The following is a 17,900-nucleotide window of genomic DNA, read 5'->3' on the forward strand; positions in this document are numbered from 1 at the left end:
ACCCAATCCCTAGCTTTGATTTTAAAAATGTGGTATCAGTTAAAATTCAAATTCTGAAACTATCAATAGGATTTAAACTCAATTTGCTGGATTATTGCTTGGGGCCTTGGAATAGCTGGTAATGTAACCACTATAGTAAACACTACACTGTAGGGAAAAGTTTGCCCAATCTTTTTTAGAGAATATTTTTATTCGCGGTTTTCCATTTTCCATTTAAGATTGCAATAAATCCCCAAAATCTAGTACAGTACAGAGTGACATACCTAGAAACATACATAGAAAATAGAGACAGAGTAGGCCATTCAGACCTTCGAACCTGTTCCACCATGCAAAGAACAGCACAGCACGGGAAACAGGCCCTTCAGCCCAATGAGCCCATGCCGCCATTTTAACAATGTGAGTTCCCTCTTCCACCCATGACCCCTGCGTACGCTTATTCAGTATGATCATGGCCAATTATCAAATTTGATATCCTGATCCTGTCTTATCCTTTTGATCCCTTTAGCTCCAAGAGCTATATTTAATTTCTTCTTGAAATCACAATGTGTTTGCCTCAAGCACTTTCTGTGGTAGTGAATTTCTCAGATTCTGCACTGTCTGGGTGAAGAAATTTCTCCTCACCTCAGTCCTAAAAGGTTTACCTCATCCACAAGTTACGTGCTCTAGTTCTGGACTCCCCCCACCATTGGGAAAATTCTTTCTGAGTCTATCCTGTCTAATCCCGTTAAAATTTGATAAGTTTCAATGAGATCCCCTTCCACTCCGCGAAACTCCAATGATTATAATCCTAACCAATTGAGTCTCTTCTCAAATGGCAGTGCTGCCATCCCAGGAATCAGCCTGGTAAACCTATGCTCCACTTGCTGTAATGCTGTTTACATTTGCAGCAAAAACTCCCTATTCCAATACTCAAATCCTCTTGCCAACATACCATTTGTCTTCTTTACTGCCTGCTGCACATACTTCCAGCAACTGATACCCAAGCAAGTGATTTAGAATAATTCCAGATTTGGTTTTGGACATCAATTTCAATCTGTGAGGGATAGGACCACAAGATATCGGGCAGAATTAGGTCACTCAGTCCATCAAGTCTGCTCCACCATTCAATCATGGTTGATTTTTTTTTTCTCATCCCCATTCTCCTATCTTTTCCCTATAACCTCTAATCCCCTTATCAATCAAAAACCTATCTATCTCTGTCTTAAAACACTCAATGACATGGCCTCCACAGCCCTCTACAGCAAAGAGTTCTACTGATTCACCACTCCCTGGCTGAAGAAATTCCTTCTCACCTCTGTTCTAAAAGATCATATCTTTAGTCTGAGGTTGTGTCTTCTGGTTCTAGTTTTTCCTACTAGTGGAAACATCCTCTCCACGTCCATTCTATCCAGGCCTCGCAATATCCTGTAAGTTTCATTAAGATCCCTCCTTGTCCTTCTAAACTCCAATGAGTATAGACCCAGAATCCTCAATCATTCTTCATACGACAAACTCTTCATTCCAGGGATCATGCTTGTGAATCTCCTTTGGACCGTTTCCAAGGCCACCACATCCTTCCTCAGATATGGGGTCTAAAACTACGAATGGGGTCTGACCAGAACCTTAAACAGCCTCAGAAGTACGTCCCTGCTCTTGTGTTCTAGCTCGTGACATGAATGCCAACTGAACCTACACGTTAACCTTAAGAGAATCTTGAGCAAAGGCTTCCAAGTTCCTTGGTGTTTCTGATTTCCTAAGCAAGTTCCCATTTAGAAAATAGGCTATACCTCCATTCCTCCTTCCAAAGTGCATAACCTCACACTGATAGAAACTGAGGAAAAGAGAAATCCGCAGGTGGTCAATGCAAAGGAGATCTCTGGAGATTTTGATTTTAATTTATTGTTACATGTATTAGTATACAGTGAAAAGTATTGTTTCTTGCATGCTATACAAAGCATACTGTACATAAGGAAGGAAAGGAGAGAGTGCAGAATGAGGTGTTACAGTCATAGCTAAGGTGTAGAGAAACAGCAACTTAATGTGCCATTAAAAGTCTGATGGCAGCAGGGAAGAAGTTATTCTTGAGTCAGTTGATGCGTGTCCTCAGACCTTTGTATCTTTTTCCCAATGGAAGAAGTGGAAGAGAGAATGTCCAGGGTACATGGGGTCCTTAATTATGCTGGCTGCTTTGCCAAGGCAGCAGGAAGTGTAGACAAAGTCAATGGAGGGGAGGCAGGTTTGCGTGATGGACTGGGCTTCGTTCACGACACTATGTAGTTTATTGCAGTCTTGGGCAGAGCAGGAGCCATGCCAAGTGTGATACAACCAGTAAGAATGCTTTCTATGATGCATCTGTAGAGGTTGGAGAGAGTTGTAGTGGACGTACCAAATTTCCTTAGTCTCTGGAAAAAGTGAAGGCATTGGTGGGCTTCCTTAACTATAGTGTCTGCATGGAGGGACCAGGACAGGTCGTTGGTGATCTGGACACCAAAAAACTTGAAGCTTGCGACCATCACTTGCGAATAACAAATGTGTAGAGTATAGAGCTAATGGTAGGACTCTGAATAGTGTGGATGAACAGAGGGATCTAGGTGTATGTGTACATAGATCCCTGAAAGTTGGGAATCAAGTAGATAGGGTTGTTAGGAAGGCATACGGTGTCTTGGCGTTTATTGGTAGGGGGATTGAATTTAGGAGCCGCAGCGTCATGTTGCAACTGTACAAGACTCTGGTGCGGCCGTACTTGGAGTATTGTGTGCAGTTCTGGTCCCCACATTATAGGAAGGATGTGGAGGCTTTGGAGAGAGTGCAGAGGAGATTTACCAGGATGTTGCCTGGTATGGAGGGGAGGTCCTATGAGGAGAGACTGAGGGATTTGAGGTTGTTTTCGTTAGAAAGAAGGCGGCTAAGAGGGGACCTTATTGAAACATATAAGATGATTAGAGGTTTAGATAGGGTGGACAGTGATAGCCTTTTTCCTCGGATGGAGAAAGCTAGCACGAGGGGGCATAGCTTTAAATTAAGGGGTGGCAGTTATAGGACGGATGTCAGAGGTAGGTTCTTTACCCAGAGGGTGGTGAGGGATTGGAATGCCCTGCCTGCTGCAGTTGTAAATGCGCCTAGTTTGGGGGCGTTTAAGAGATCCGTGGATAGGTTTATGGATGGAAAGGGTTTGGTTTGGGTTAGAGGGTCATTGCTTTTTAACTGGTCGGCGCAACATTGTGGGCCGAAGGGCCTGTTCTGCGCTGTAATGTTCTATGTTCTATCTCTATTCTGCCCCATTGAATGTAGACAGGGCATGTCCTCCACTATGCTTCTTGAAGTCAATGACTATCTCCTTTGTTTTGTTGACATTGAGGGAGAGATTATTGTCGTTGCACCAGTTCACTAGTAAGGATGGTAAAGACAGTTTGTCTCAGTTAAAAAGGACGTTTATGAGGATGGGACAGATGTTCTTATTGTAACAAAGTTGGACGCACAAAGTCGCAGTGAGCAGTGTTGGTGGCTTAAAAAAAGTACTGGGAAGATAGATGTGATAAAACAGGATAAGCAAGTGCAGTTTGTTAAATTGGCAAAGGAAACCATAGTTGAAGCAGAAGAGATGCAAAAGAATGTAGGATCTGTTAGAGGTTGGTTGATAAGCAAGTGTCAAATCTTTTTAAAGATTTTTTGTGTGGATAGGATTTTCTCATTTACAAGATTTATTCCTATGTACATGGTGGAGTTAAGGTTAAGGTCTTAAGGAATAAAAGAGCAAGTCAATCTTCACTGTTGAGGGATGAAGAGATATGTAGTTCAGAAGGAGCATTGCCAGAAAACGTAATGTGGAATTAATAGTGAAGTGAGTAGCATTCCGTTATACAAGGTGAGTATAGTGAAAAGTGATGGTAGGAATAGAGACGTGACCTTTTTCAGAGTAGTTTATCCTGGGTAACAATATAGCTGGATCGCAGATGGAAATGATGCCTACTATGTTTGAAAAGTCAGTGGTAGGTCAAACAACTAAGATGTTGCAGGAAGCATATCCTGGAATATTTCCCAACTGTGTGATACTAAGATCACAAAGACACAGGTTGAGACAGGAGGAGGGGAAATCCAGGAATAAAGATTAGGAGGCTAAGGTTCAGAAACAGTCTTTGACCAGATGGTTGATAAAGAACAAGTACAGCATGAAGCGGATAGCTTTAATTCGGGGAAGTTGGCAAAATTACAACAGAAAGATGCAGAGAATCACAATTAGGGTCACATTAACACTGCAATGAAGTTACTGTGAAAATCCCCTAGTCGCCACACTCTAGCACCCGTTCACATACACTGTGGGATAATTTAACATGATAGTTCATGTCGCACTATCCGTAACCCCCGTGACTTGCCTGGGTTTGCTAAACCTCACTTACCGTACTGTCTGGAGACAATGCAATACATCTGTTTAACCTGGGCTTAATGCTCCTTCCACTTACATTATTGGCCACTTTAAGACTTGAATAGAAGGTTAGGTGTAAAGATTTGCATTCTAATCAGTAATCTGTAAACTGTCTGTGCTGTTATATGCTCTGTCTGAGGCCAGAACTCTCCATTCGCCTGACGAAGGGGCAAACCCCAAAAGCTTGCAAGTTTACTATCAAATAAATCGGTTGGACTTAAACTTGGTGTTGTCAGACTTCTTACTTTCTGAACGTCAGCAGGCATCTGACAATCTGAAAACTGTTAACCACTGCACCAGTTTTGGCAATACCAACTTACACGAAACAATTCAAGGTGGTCATTGATGCAGGCATTGATGTGACACTGTTACATGATGATGAAAAAATAGAACGACAAAGAACAAAGAAAATTACAGCACAGGAACAGGCCCTTCAGCCCTCCAAGTCTGTACCAACCATGCTGCCCAACTTAAATAGAACCCCGTACCCTTCTAGGGACCATATCCCTCTATTCCCATCTATTCATGTACTTGTCAAGATGCCCCTTAAGTCACTACCATGTCCACTTCCACTACCTCCCCTGGCAACGAGTTCCAGGCATCCAGGTTTACTCTGTAAAAAATCTGCCTCGTACAGCTCCTTTAAACCTTGCCCCTCGCACCTTAAATCTATGCCCCCTGACGGACCTACCAGATATTTTTCCAGAAAATTAAATATTCATCCAAAGAAATATTCAGCCATTAAGTTAGGTATTGGCATTGTAACTGTCATTCCACATAAACAAACACACAGAAAAGACCAAACATTCATACAAATGATTCCAATTATCAATCATAGAACCGGCTTCTGAAATAACCCATCTTTCTGATGATCCATGCTTAAGTGAATGTGTCAGCAGGGATGTTGGACACAATTCTGGCAGTGGCAGTTAAATCTTCTGAATGGTAGTGCTGCCATCATTCTTGGTGATTTTGATACTCAGTGCTATGTAGCAGAAAGGTAGGAGTCTATTTTGGAAGTGCACAAATGACTAGCAAGATTCACATCTGACATTTACCAATACAATAGAGTCACCACTCGCAAATCTGTGAAAATACCCAAACTGGTGTCCATTTATTCTACCTGTTCAGGATCATTCCTGTAAATGACTTAATAACCACAAGAGTGGCATCTATTGTCAGATTATCATCAGACTACTTTTCATGGAAAGACATTCTCAAACAAGTAGTTAAGTATGGCATAAGTCATTTCACTTGGGGAATATTTGCTTTAAAAAGTTTTTGTGATGTGTGTGGCTGGATACCACATGCAATGCTGGCAATTAAACTCCTCGTGCTGATAATTTCAGCTCAAGTACGTGGAAACAAAAAAAAATCTGTTTCCATTAACGACGTATAAGATGATGAGATGTATAAGATGATGAATGGGATGGATAGGATAGAGGTGGAGAGACTCTTCCCGCTCAGAAAGGACAGTAGGACTAGGGGGCACAGCCTCAAGATAAAGGGGGGGGGGGCGGTTTAGAACAGAGTTGAGGAAGAATTTCTTCACTCAAAGGGTGGTGAATCTCTGGAATTCTCTGCCCGTTGAAGTGGTGGAGGCTACCTCGCTAAATATTTTTAAGAAGCGGGTTGATGGGTTTTTGATAAGAGAGGGGATTAAGGGTTACGGGGAGAGGGCGGGAATGTGGAACTGAGCCACGACAGATCAGCCATGATCTTATTGAATGGCGGGGCAGGCTTGAAGGGCTAGATGGCCTACTCCTGCTCCTATTTCTTATGTTCTTATGTTCTAAACTTATAGGCAGGTACATCTCAATTCAGTTCCCCAACCCAATTATAATCAGTTCAAGAATGATTCTAATGCCATCATCCAGCTGAGTAGTTGAACATAATGACTGGGAAGTGTACCTTGAGCCCACATCGGTGGAGAGGTTGAATTAGAGTGCATTTCACTTGCCACATTCAAATACTGATCAGGTCACGTTATTCAATACTTTAAATTCACAATGAAGGCTACAAATAATGAACTCTGAATGTTTAAAATGAATATTTATCCCACATACTTGAATCAAATTCATGGCAATTTGATTTTCCAGTAACTGTCTTGTAATTGTGAACGCAATGTCTAATTTCTGTTAGCGTGCAAGCGAATGTAATTTTCACAAGGAATTTTAATACAGTTTAAGTTCTTGACCAACAGTTTATCCATCTAAATGAGAATCACCTACAGTTATGAGAATCAGGGCTAGACTATTTAGCATTGTTACTAAATCTATTCTTTATCCTTAAAAAAAATAGGAGTTTTCTATAACATAGGAGATTTATCTGGACATGGGGAGGATCACTGTCAGTTTGTGGATTCATTCTTGGATGGCAGAACAGGAGAGCACCTCCTTCCTGAACAGCTGCCAATCAGACAAGGTAAGCTGAATCCCAGTAATGATAGTTGCCTGATCCTGTTTTCTGCTAGTTCTAGATTATGCAATATATAAGTAAATGGTTACCTAGCAGGGGTGAAAGTATTGCACTGTTTTTGCTAGGTTATATTACAGTCAGATTGAAACCAGTAATCTACTCTCCCTTAAAGGTAGATTTATTCTTTGTGATGCTGCAAATTCTGCTCAGATTGTGATTCAAATCTATGTTCATATTGTTGAAAATTTTGGAATCTTGTAACTATTTTTGCTTCCCCACTTTATTCTCTTTCACTAAGGGTCATCGAAGTTTACAGCATGGAAACAGGCTCACCAGCCCAAATTGTCTATGCCACCCTTTTTTTAAACCATTAAGCTAGTTCCAATTGCCCGCGTTTTACTCATATCCCTCTATACCCATCTTACTCATGCTTTTTAAAAGACAGGATTGTGTCCGCCTCTACTAATACCTCTGACAGCTTGTTCCAGACACTACCACCCTCTGTCTGAAAAAAAAATGCCCCTCTGGACCCTTTTGTACCTCTTCCCTCTCACCTTAAACCTATGCCTTCTAATTTCCAACTTTAGGAAAAGATGTTGACTATCTAGCTGATCTATGCCCCTCATTATTTTATAGACCTATATAAGATTATCCCTAAGCCTCCTAGCTGCAGGGAAAAGAGTCCCAGTCTATCAGCCTCTCCTTGTAACGCAAACCATCAAGTCCTGGTAGGATTCTGGTAAATCTTTTCTGCATTCTTCCTAGTTTAATAATATCTTTTCTATAATAGGGTGACCAAAACTGTATACAATATTCCAAGTGTGGCCTTACCAATGTTTTGTACAACTTTAACAAGACATTCCATAAGAACATAAGAAATAGGAGCAGGAGTAGGTCATCTAGCCCTTCGAGCCTGCCCCGCCATTCAATAAGATCATGGCTGATCTGAAGTGGATCAGTTCCACTTTCTCGCTTTCTCCCCGTAACCCTTAATTCCCTTGTCTATCAAAAACCTGTCTATCAAAAACCTATCTACCCATGACTTAAATATATTTAGCGAGGTAGCCTCCACCACTTCAACGGGCAGAGAATTCCAGAGATTCACCACCCTTTGAGTGAAGAAGTTCCTCCTCAACTCCGATCTAAACTGCTCCCCCCCCCCCATCTTGAGGCTGTGCCCTCTAGTCCTGCTATCCTTTCTAAGCAGGAAGAATCTCTCTACCTGTACCCTATCCATCCCTTTCATTATCTTATACGTCTCTGTAAGATCCCCCCTCATCCTTCTAAACTCCAATGAGTACAGACCCAGTGTATTTAGTCTCTCCTCATAGTCCAACCCCCTCATCTCCAGTATCAGCCTAGTGAACCTCCTCTGCACTCCCTCCAAGGCCAATATATCCTTGCGCAAGTGCGACGACCAAAACTGCACACCGTACTCCAGCTGCGGCCTCACCAGTACCCTGTACAGTTGCAGCAAGACCTTCCTACTTTTATATTCTATCCCCCTCGCTATAAAGGCCAGCATTCCATTCACCTTCTTGATCACCTGCTGCACCTGCAGACTGGGTTTTTGTGACTCATGCACAAGGACCCCCAGGTCCCTCTGCACCGTAGCATGCTGCAGCTTTTCGCCTTTTAAATAGTAATCCCTCCTACTATTATTTCTGCCAAAGTGGATAACCTCACACTCGCTAACATTATACTCCATCTGCCAGGTCCTCACCCACCCGCTTAGCCTATCCAGATCCCTTTGCAGACTTTCCACACCCTCCACGCAATTTGCTTTTCCACTCATCTTCGTGTCATCAGCAAATTTCGTCACCCTACACTCAGCCCCCTCCTCCAGATCATCTATATAAATGGTAAATAGCTGAGGCCCCAGCACCGATCCCTGCGGCACTCCACTAGTCACCAATCAGAATAGCATCCATTGATACCAACTCTCTGCTTCCTATTAGACAACCAATCCTCTATCCACACTAACGCCTTACCCCCAACTCCGTGCACCCTAACCATCTGTAGGAGCCTTTTATGAGGCACCTTATCAAATGCCTTGTGAAAATCTAAAAACACCACATCCACCGGTTCCCCTCTGTCTACCACACTAGTCAAATCCTCATAGAAATCCAATAAATTCATCAAACACGACTTCTCCTTAATGAATCCGTGCTGTGTCTGCTCTGTCAATCCATTCTTTTCTAGGTGCCTCGCTATTTCTTCTTTGATGAGATTCAAGCATTTTTCCAACTACAGACGTTAAACTAACCAGCCTATAATTCCCTGCCTTTTGTCTGCTACCTTTTTTAACTTTAGCCATTTTCTAATCTTCCGGCACTTCCCTGGAATCCAGTGAATTTTGGTAAATAATTACAAAGGCATCCACTATCACCTCTGCCATTTCCTTCAGAACCCTGGGATGTATTCTCCTGTATTCAATGTTCTGGCTAATGAAACCAAGCATGCCAAATGCCATCTTCACCAATCTGTCCACCTGTGACTCCACTTTGAAGGAACTATGAACCTGTACCTCCAGATCTCTTGTTCTATAACTCTCCCCAGCGCCCTACCATTAACTGAGTAAGTCCTGCCCTGGTTCGATCTACCAAAATGCATCACCTTGCACTTACCTAAATTAAACTCCATCTGTCATTCATCAGCCCACTGACCCAATTGATCAAGATGCCGTTGCAATCCTAGGTAACCTTCTTCACTGCCCATTACGCCACCAATCTTGGTGTCATCTGCAAACTTACTAACCATGCCTCCTAAATTCTCATCCAAATCATTAATATAAATGACAAACAACAGTGGACCCAACACTGATCCCTGACGCACACCACTGGTCAAAGGCCTCCTCTTTGAAAAACAACCATCTTCTGTCATCAAGCCAATTTTGTATCCATTTGGCTACCTCACCCTGGATCCTGAGAGATTTAACCTTATTCAACAACCATGTGGTACCTTGTCAAAGGCCTTGCTAAAGTCCATGTAGACAATATCAACTGCGGTGCCCACATCTACCTTCTTGGTTACCCCTTCAAAAAGCTCAATCAAATTTGAGAGACATGATTTTCCACTCACAAAGCCATGTTGACTGTCCCTAATCAATCCTTGCCTCTCTAAATGCCTGCAGATCCTGTCTCTCAGTATACATTCTAACAACTTATCCACTACAGACGTTAGGCTCACCAGCCTGTAGTTTGCAGGCTTTTGTCTATAGCCCTTCTTAAACAAAGGCACATTTGCCATCTTCCAATTTTCAGGCATTTACCCCTGGCTCTTGATGATACAAATATCACTGCTAGGGGACCCACAATTTCCTCCCTAGCCTCTCACAATATCATGGGATACACTTCATCAGGTCCAGGGGATTTACCTACATTGATGCACTTTAAGACTTCCAGCACCTCCTTCTCTGTAATATGTACACACATCAAGGCATCACTATTCCCTTTGTTCAATCTATTAAAGCCATTTATAGGATATCTGGATTATCTGATTTAGGGTTTAACACCTGGAAGCTTGATAAACCATTTCTGAACCAGAAAAAGATGTTTCTATCCATGCAGAAACCTTCATTTAGTGCAGGCTAGACTTGAGGAAATGTCTAGACTGAAACCACTGTATTTCATGTTTGTCTTTACTATGGTTTCCTTGTGTCAGCCAGCCAAATACTCCTTAGTGTTTGCACTGGAGCTATTACCAATTATTGACTTCACCTGAGTAACCCAGTATGGCAAGATGTCTGCATTGAGAATCTCCACATTAGTGCTAAGTTGGACATTTAAAAACATCAGTTTTTGAACAAAATATTCCCCACACTGAAGGGGAAGAAGTGTATATTCATTAAAAAAGCAAGTATTATTCTAATAATATTGGTATCTATTTGACACACACTAATAATATTGGTATGTATTACTAACTACCCAGAGTATGTTTAATATCATTCATCAGTACCTATGCTGTTACTTTAACTAAGGCTGTTTTCTTGTAACGTGTAGGTTTTTACCGAAGTGTCCGCCAGGAGCCAGTAATGTTTGGCACAATAGGTGGAAGAACACACATCAATTACGTCCATTGGTACGAGTGCGGTATAGCCATACCTGGGCAATGGTGAATTCAACAACTACCAAACAAGAAACCAAGAAGTAGCAGCAAAAACCAAAGGAACTGAATTATAATATTCCATCATTATTGTTCCTTATATTCAATGTAAGATTCAAATAGACCATGTAATGTATGGAATGTTATTTTTTAAAGAAGCCATATAGATATCTTTATATAATGTGGCACAGGGTGAGCTGCACCCTTTCCAAGGCACATAATTGTAATTATTCCACAACCTAAATGGCTTTTGAACAATCTGATTATCAAGCTGGGCAGTAATATTAACAAACAGTTCCAGCAATTTTCTGACCAGCTTTCACTTATTCATGTTATCTGACTTTTTATTTTTAATCAAGTGCTGGTTCCAGAAATTGCAAAAGCGGACATCTGAAAATTGATGTGAACATCTAAACATATATAAAAAAAAATTAATGCTCACTAGTCATCAAGTGTGCTACAAATAAATGATAGCACTGCCTGGCATTTTGTAATCTTTAATAAGTTTGTCTTTGGACCTGACCCTGGTCAAAAAGACCGATAAAATTTGTTTTATTTATCAAACCAAACATCCTAATTGTTTTGAAAACGCAGGTTTTGATATTGGGAAGCTGGCTCCCTATGCCCTAAGTTCTGAATATAATAGTTTAAATGTTATTTATCAGGAACATATTTAAAAACACAGAACATAAATTGTAACTTCTATTCACAAAGTATAGAAGGGTTTTTTATTTAGATTAGCTGAACAAATGAGCTTCAGCAGCAGAATGGAGAAACTTCTCTCATTGGGTACCCTTAGCAGCCTGTAATATTACATATTGTACCCAAAATGGTATGGTGGAGTGTAATTACTTCATATGCTTTGATTTTGTTCCAAAGTGCACTTAAGGCAGGGAGGTACCCACAAACACAAACCTCTTGGTTTTGCTTGTTAAGTTGATAATACATTATTCAGTCGTGAACAAAGCTAAATATTTTACAGCCAGGATATTTTAACACATTCAAAATTTGTAAAATGTCAATTTCTTTTTGGTTAGTGCATGTAAATATCCATGTAATGGTGAGCATAGCAGACCATACATCTACAAATACCCTTAACAAACAGCCTCATAGAATCAGCCGTCAATAATAATACCCACGTAAAGATGGCCAACTCACAAAGATCCACACATTCATTTAAGGATGAATACATTTGTTGTTCTTGCAATTCATTTGGTATTTTTGGATATTTTATTGCCTATTTACTATTCATTTTGTGGTAAAGTTAAATACCAATATACCCAAGTGACATTATTGTTAATATGAGTTTAGTTCAATGTACATGTGTACAGATAGTATTTTGATGGTCAGTAACTTTGCTGGAGCAATTTTTGATAGGTTTTACATGGCTCCCTTATCTGCACATGTTTACATAGAGACATTCAGCCATCAAGTTACTGTGTGTGCTCAGATAGGACACTAATTTACATACACCAAATTGGAGAAGTAGCTCACCAGTTTCAGCACAAGCAGAGATACTTTTCTGCCAGATGTGTGTACACTTGAATTCAAATGCTTACTCAACATCATTCTGCACACTCATGCCATATGTCCATGACAAAAATGTTTGGCTACCAACATGTGTACATAGATGCTCATATAACAAGTGGCTAAACTAAGCACAAAAGAAATGGCAGTATACACAAAATATCAATACAGAAATGCATAACCAACAAATATCTGTTCATCGCAGTAGAGACAATAAAGCACCTGACTATTCCAGCGTACATGTTGCCAAACATTAGCCATGCTACAAACAGAAGTTGGCTAATATAGCTAACTAAGCTTCTGCAGAAACACTCAGCTATCAAACAATTATTCAGGTCCATACAGAAGTCCTATAATAACTCAGTGAGCAGTCATCCAGAAATGGATGTGCTCAACTATCAAGTTGTCATGTCCTCAGATAAGAACACTCAAGCATCATTCTTGGGTCTTCAGTTGCTGATCTCTGCTCTTACCACTGCTGAAAACATTAGACTGAATTATGCAATCTAACCTCCACACATAGAAGAGGTGCTCAGCTATCAAATGTTAACAAATGCTTGCAGACATTTAGCTTTGTTGGCCTTGCAATTTATTCAGTATTTGTAGAGGTTATTGCCTCATATTCTTACCACAAATGGATATTGTAGATTACGTAATGCATACTAATGTATACAATTTTTTCTCCCACGTGACATTGTTAGTAACAAGTTTTAGTTCTGAAAACATGGCTGCAAGTTAGTATTTAGATTGTCAGCAGCTTTACTTGAGCAGAGTTTTTGATAAATTTTGCAAGGTTGCCTATAGCAGTCATTTATGCTGTCATACTCGAGAATAAAGACATAATTAAAGTAAAAGTTAATGTGAACCTTTATTACCTGTTTGTTCTGTGGCCCTCAACACATTCACACATTAATCTTAATGTAACTTAAGGGAGAAAATATTATATCTCTATTACAGGCTATAAGCTTAGAAATTTCATTACTAAATTTCTCCTCTTTGGAGACCCTTCTTAAAACTTAGCTCACTAACCAAATCCTCAATGACCTGTCCAAGTGTTCCCTTAAGTGATTGGTGTTATCAAACAAATTTTGTTACATACCTTGGGATGTTCTAACAAAGAACAAAGAACAAAATCAGCCTGGGAAACAGGCCCTTCGGCCCAACGAGCCCACGCTGCCATCTCAACACCACCTCTTTACCCATGACCCCGATCTAATGTTTTATGGCCATCTAGATTGAGGGAAAACTGATTTAGGGACAATTTATTCCTGCCAATCAGCCTAACAGCACATCTTTGGGGTGTGGGAGGAAACGGGAGCACCCAGAGAAAACCCACGCAAGCACGGGGAGAATGTTCTAGTATAACAAAGACTCCATATAAATACAAGTTGTTGCATATATCTCTGCAACTCTCAACATTTCCACACACATATCCATTTGTATATAAAATATAATCACATACAAAAATAACAGACTTGCTGGTAAAAACGCCTAGACTTTGCTCATTGAATCTGTTCTGCGTGTTGTCATTTATCCACTCAGCTGCTGCTCACTTTTTCATTTTTCCTTGAGCAAAAGATAATGGTATAGTAAGCTGAACAAAATAATTGCTGGACCTGCAGAATGCTACTGTAATGGCAGGTGCAGAGAACAAGTAGGCTGCATTGCTCAATATGTTCAGTCCCTCCAGTTCTGGCTATTTCCCTCACAGAACTTCCATTGCCTAATTTACATCAACGACCCTATGATTTACCACGCCCATTACAGTTAGCAACACCCTTTTTTTCCTTGTTGCTGAATTCCTTATACCTCCCAATTCTGTCACCTGGTCAACATGCATAACATGGGTGACCGCTACTGGAAATTGGAGGGAGGAATTTCTTTATACTAAATTCATGATTTTGAAGTGCATCATTTTAATTCTTTGAAGTGGCATTACTTCAGATCAATTTAAACCCGTCAGTGGAACTTCACCAAATAATATTTTATTACCATTGATTACTAAAGGTTGCAATATTGTATCTTTAATCAATCTTGATTATGGTAGAACAATATATGTGGACATGCATATATACATACAAGAATTTGCTTTTATAAAAAACTTCATGAATTTAGATGTCCCAAAACTGTCACAGCCAACTAAGTAATTTTTGAGCTACAGTCAAGGCTCATGTCAAAAATCACATCAACTTGCTATGTATTTTTATCTACACGAGATGCAAATGCGCACAGATATTGAAATGACCAGTGACTTCATTTTACATAGCACAGGCCATGGAGTATACAGTAAGAGGAGTGATGCAAGAACAGCAAGGCTTCTTCTTGGCTCCAGCAGTACCCTCCCATGCCAATATGGAGTTATCTGAGCACATGCTCCATACAAATGCTAGGGAAGAAATGGACCATCTTAAATGTAGTTAAATTGCTCACACCAATAAAGTTCAAACACTTTGCCAGTGGCTTGAGTATAATTGCAAAAGGTTTTTGTCAGTTTGACAAACATTCAACAGAAAATACTGGGATAAAAGTGACTGAAGCAGCTTTGGGATCTGATTAATGACCGTTCCTAATATCAAAGAAGCAATGAAAAAGAACTTCATTTTTTGCTATGGGAACAACCTGCTCACTTTACAGAGAAAAAGAGAATTGAGGATCTGTACGAAATGAAGTTGGTATCAAGGGATTGGGGAAGATCCCATTATACCAGAGAGCAAGGAAGAAAAATGAAAGGATGCAGAGTGATGTCTAGTTTTAAAGGAAAAAGAACAATGAATGAAAAATAAATGTATAATAAAATCAAACTGCATGCAAATTATAACCCAGAAAATAAATAGGCTGAAACAAAATCAATTGTAAGTTTCAACATCTTTATTAGTTTCCTAGGAGAATGTTACTTTTTTGTACATATTAACTTACTTCTAATCTCAACTCAATCAGGATCTCACTCAGTACATAGCATTATCCAATTAACAATAAAAATTAATCACATCCATGGTCTACTTCCAAACTATAGTTAAATTTCTTTGTTCTTTCGCCAAGGCAGTCTACAATGTTGAAATCACTTAACACGTTTAGGTAGTGTTTCAGTAAAAGTTTTTATGCTATGATGCTGATAAGTTTGAAAGCAGAAAATAAGAGAAAACAAATCTATTTGGTCTCTTTCCCCAGCGAACAGAATCCATTATTCAGAAGCTACTAGAAGGGCTTGCTCTGCTTTAGATTATAAAATGATTTTGATCATAGAAGGTTTGGACACTCTGTGAATGGATGGAATTACCTAGCAGCTGTAAGTAGGCTTGCAGCTTTCCCAACAACCACAGAGCCTTACCGATAGCCAGGGCCAGGCTGGGTGTACCCCTGAGCGAATGGGGGACGATTCCGTGCATACGGATTGGACCCAGATGGTGGCGGTGTCACATTGCTCCCCGGGGAAGCTGTGAAACCTGGCCTTGGTTGGTAAGCCCCTGGTTGATTTGGGCCTATACCAGGCTGGGAGGCAGGTGGCATTGTGTAGTTAGCAGGCTGAGAAGGTTGTGTCGTATAATTTTGTGGTGCATATGAACCCCCTTGGTATTGCTGAGCAGGCTGTGATGGTAATTGCTGGCCCTGAGCGGAGAATCCAGGTGCAGGAGCTTGGGATGCTTGCTGATTATAAGCTTGGAATTGCTGAGCTTGCTGCTGCGAGGGTTGTTGTTGGTTATAACCTGGATTGAAAAAAATAAAAATGAGTAATCTTCATCATAACAAAACACACCCAATAATAGAAAAAAAAGTCCATGGAGTACAATTGCACATTAGTAATTTATATTGGTCTTGAATTCCCAATTAAGGCGAGGGTGCTTACTGCTTATTTAATGAAGCAAGTCTTGCAGAGAGATCCAGTGATCTCTCTGATGAGAATTTCAACTCCACCACCGGGATGTGGTACTGCAACCAATTACATTGTTCTTTACTGGGGAATTGCCAGTGTGTATCTGGAATGAGGTCATCAGGTTGTCCAAGCAGTCAATCACATTAAAGAACATCGATTTATCCTCCCACATCTTGAGCAGCAAGGTAGCACAGTGGTTAGCACTGCTGCCTCACAGCGCCAGGGTCTCAGGTTCAATTTTGCCCTGACCTTGTGGAGTTTACACATTCCCCATGCATCTGTATGGGTTTCCTCCAAGTGCTCTGGTTTCCTCCCACAGTCCAATGATGTATGGATTAGATGGACAGGCCATGCTAAATTGACCTAAGTGTCATGGGGATTAAAGGGTGAATACTTGGGGTTAAGGGGATGGGTTGTAGTCAGTGTGGATGTGATGGGTGAAATAGCCTCCTCTGCACTGTACGGATTCTATGATATAACAACTTCCAGCACAACCTCCCATGGAAATTAAAAGGGACAAACAGCAAGTTCCACTTGTTCACTGGTTACAGTAAATTAATCTTCCCAGTTTGTCTTCGGAATCAGTACCCTGAGTCTGGATGGCATAAGCAGTAAATATTTGCAGATACAATAAATTCCAGCTCAACCAGCCAAATAGGTGCTCTGCCATATTTGGAAATATCTTGAAAGGTCTTCAAACACAAGGAATGTATATAATCCTGAGCATCACACTTCAGGATGCCAAGGATGTGGAAATGGTACAGAGATTCTTTGTTAGGAATATGCAGGGCTATAAACTGAAACTGTGGTCCTATGACCAGGGAAAGTGGAGGCCTAATTAAGGTATTCAAAATAAGGAGTGCAAGTAGGGAGAAAGTGACAAATTGGTCAGTAACCAGAGGTTCTGGATTCAAAATAACTGGTAAAAGTGCAAGAGGGGAAATAAAGATTTTTTTGTTACAAATAGAATAGTTCAGATCTGGAACGCACTAACTGAAAAGGTGGAAGCAGATCTTATAGGAATTTTCAAAAGACATTTGGACTCGGACTGGAAGGACCAACTTGCAACATTATGGACAAAAAGTTGGGACTAAATTGGACTGCTCTCCAAAAGGTCAGCGCAGGCAAAGCAGGCCAAATGGCTTCGTGTTAAAAGATTCTATAATTTTACTTTGAAATTCAGAAAGGTTAGGTGGTGGCATAGTAGAGGCAGTGGCATTGTGACTCAATGTGTGATCCAGAGATCCTGGGCAAGATCTGGAGAGCTGAGTTCAAATCCGACCATGCAAATGATATTTGAATTCAATAAAAAGCTGGAATTAAATGTCTCATGCTGACTATGAAACCATGTCAATTGTCGTAAAAACCCATCTGGTTCACTAATGTCCTTTAGGGGAAGAAATCTGCAGTCCTTGCCTGGTCTGGCCTTGTAACTCCAGACCCAAACAACGCGATTGACTCTCAAATGCCCTCTGAAATGGAGGGCAGTTAGGGATGGGCAATAAATGCTGGCCCAGCCAGTGACACCCACATGCCGTAAATTAATTTTAAAAAATGAGGAACAAGACGGTGACATAA

At 40.6% G+C, this 17,900-nt stretch overlaps 2 protein-coding genes across 33 annotated transcripts in view; one reads left to right on the forward strand and one right to left on the reverse strand.

The window, feature by feature from the left end:
• The window catches only part of abi3bpa (ABI family, member 3 (NESH) binding protein a), a 343,447-nt gene extending 330,125 nt beyond the window's left edge, over window positions 1–13,322 (forward strand). For all 32 annotated transcript variants that reach the window (XM_080203511.1, XM_080203521.1, XM_080203530.1 and 29 more), the window contains 2 exons: window positions 6,704–6,826; window positions 10,822–13,322. In XM_080203511.1, coding sequence (XP_080059637.1) covers window positions 6,704–6,826; window positions 10,822–10,937 — 239 coding nt within the window. In that variant the 3' untranslated portion in view covers window positions 10,938–13,322. The remainder of the gene's footprint in view (window positions 1–6,703; window positions 6,827–10,821) is intronic.
• A 1,975-nt stretch (window positions 13,323–15,297) lies between these two features.
• The window catches only part of tfg (trafficking from ER to golgi regulator), a 149,490-nt gene continuing 146,887 nt past the window's right edge, over window positions 15,298–17,900 (reverse strand). The window contains exon 8 of the mRNA XM_080203545.1: window positions 15,298–16,155. Coding sequence (XP_080059671.1) covers window positions 15,776–16,155 — 380 coding nt within the window. The 3' untranslated portion in view covers window positions 15,298–15,775. The remainder of the gene's footprint in view (window positions 16,156–17,900) is intronic.

The sequence above is a fragment of the Carcharhinus amblyrhynchos genome, chromosome 15 (genome assembly GCF_965287045.1).
Source record: "Carcharhinus amblyrhynchos chromosome 15, sCarAmb.v2.hapA, whole genome shotgun sequence".
Lineage (NCBI taxonomy): Eukaryota > Metazoa > Chordata > Chondrichthyes > Carcharhiniformes > Carcharhinidae > Carcharhinus > Carcharhinus amblyrhynchos.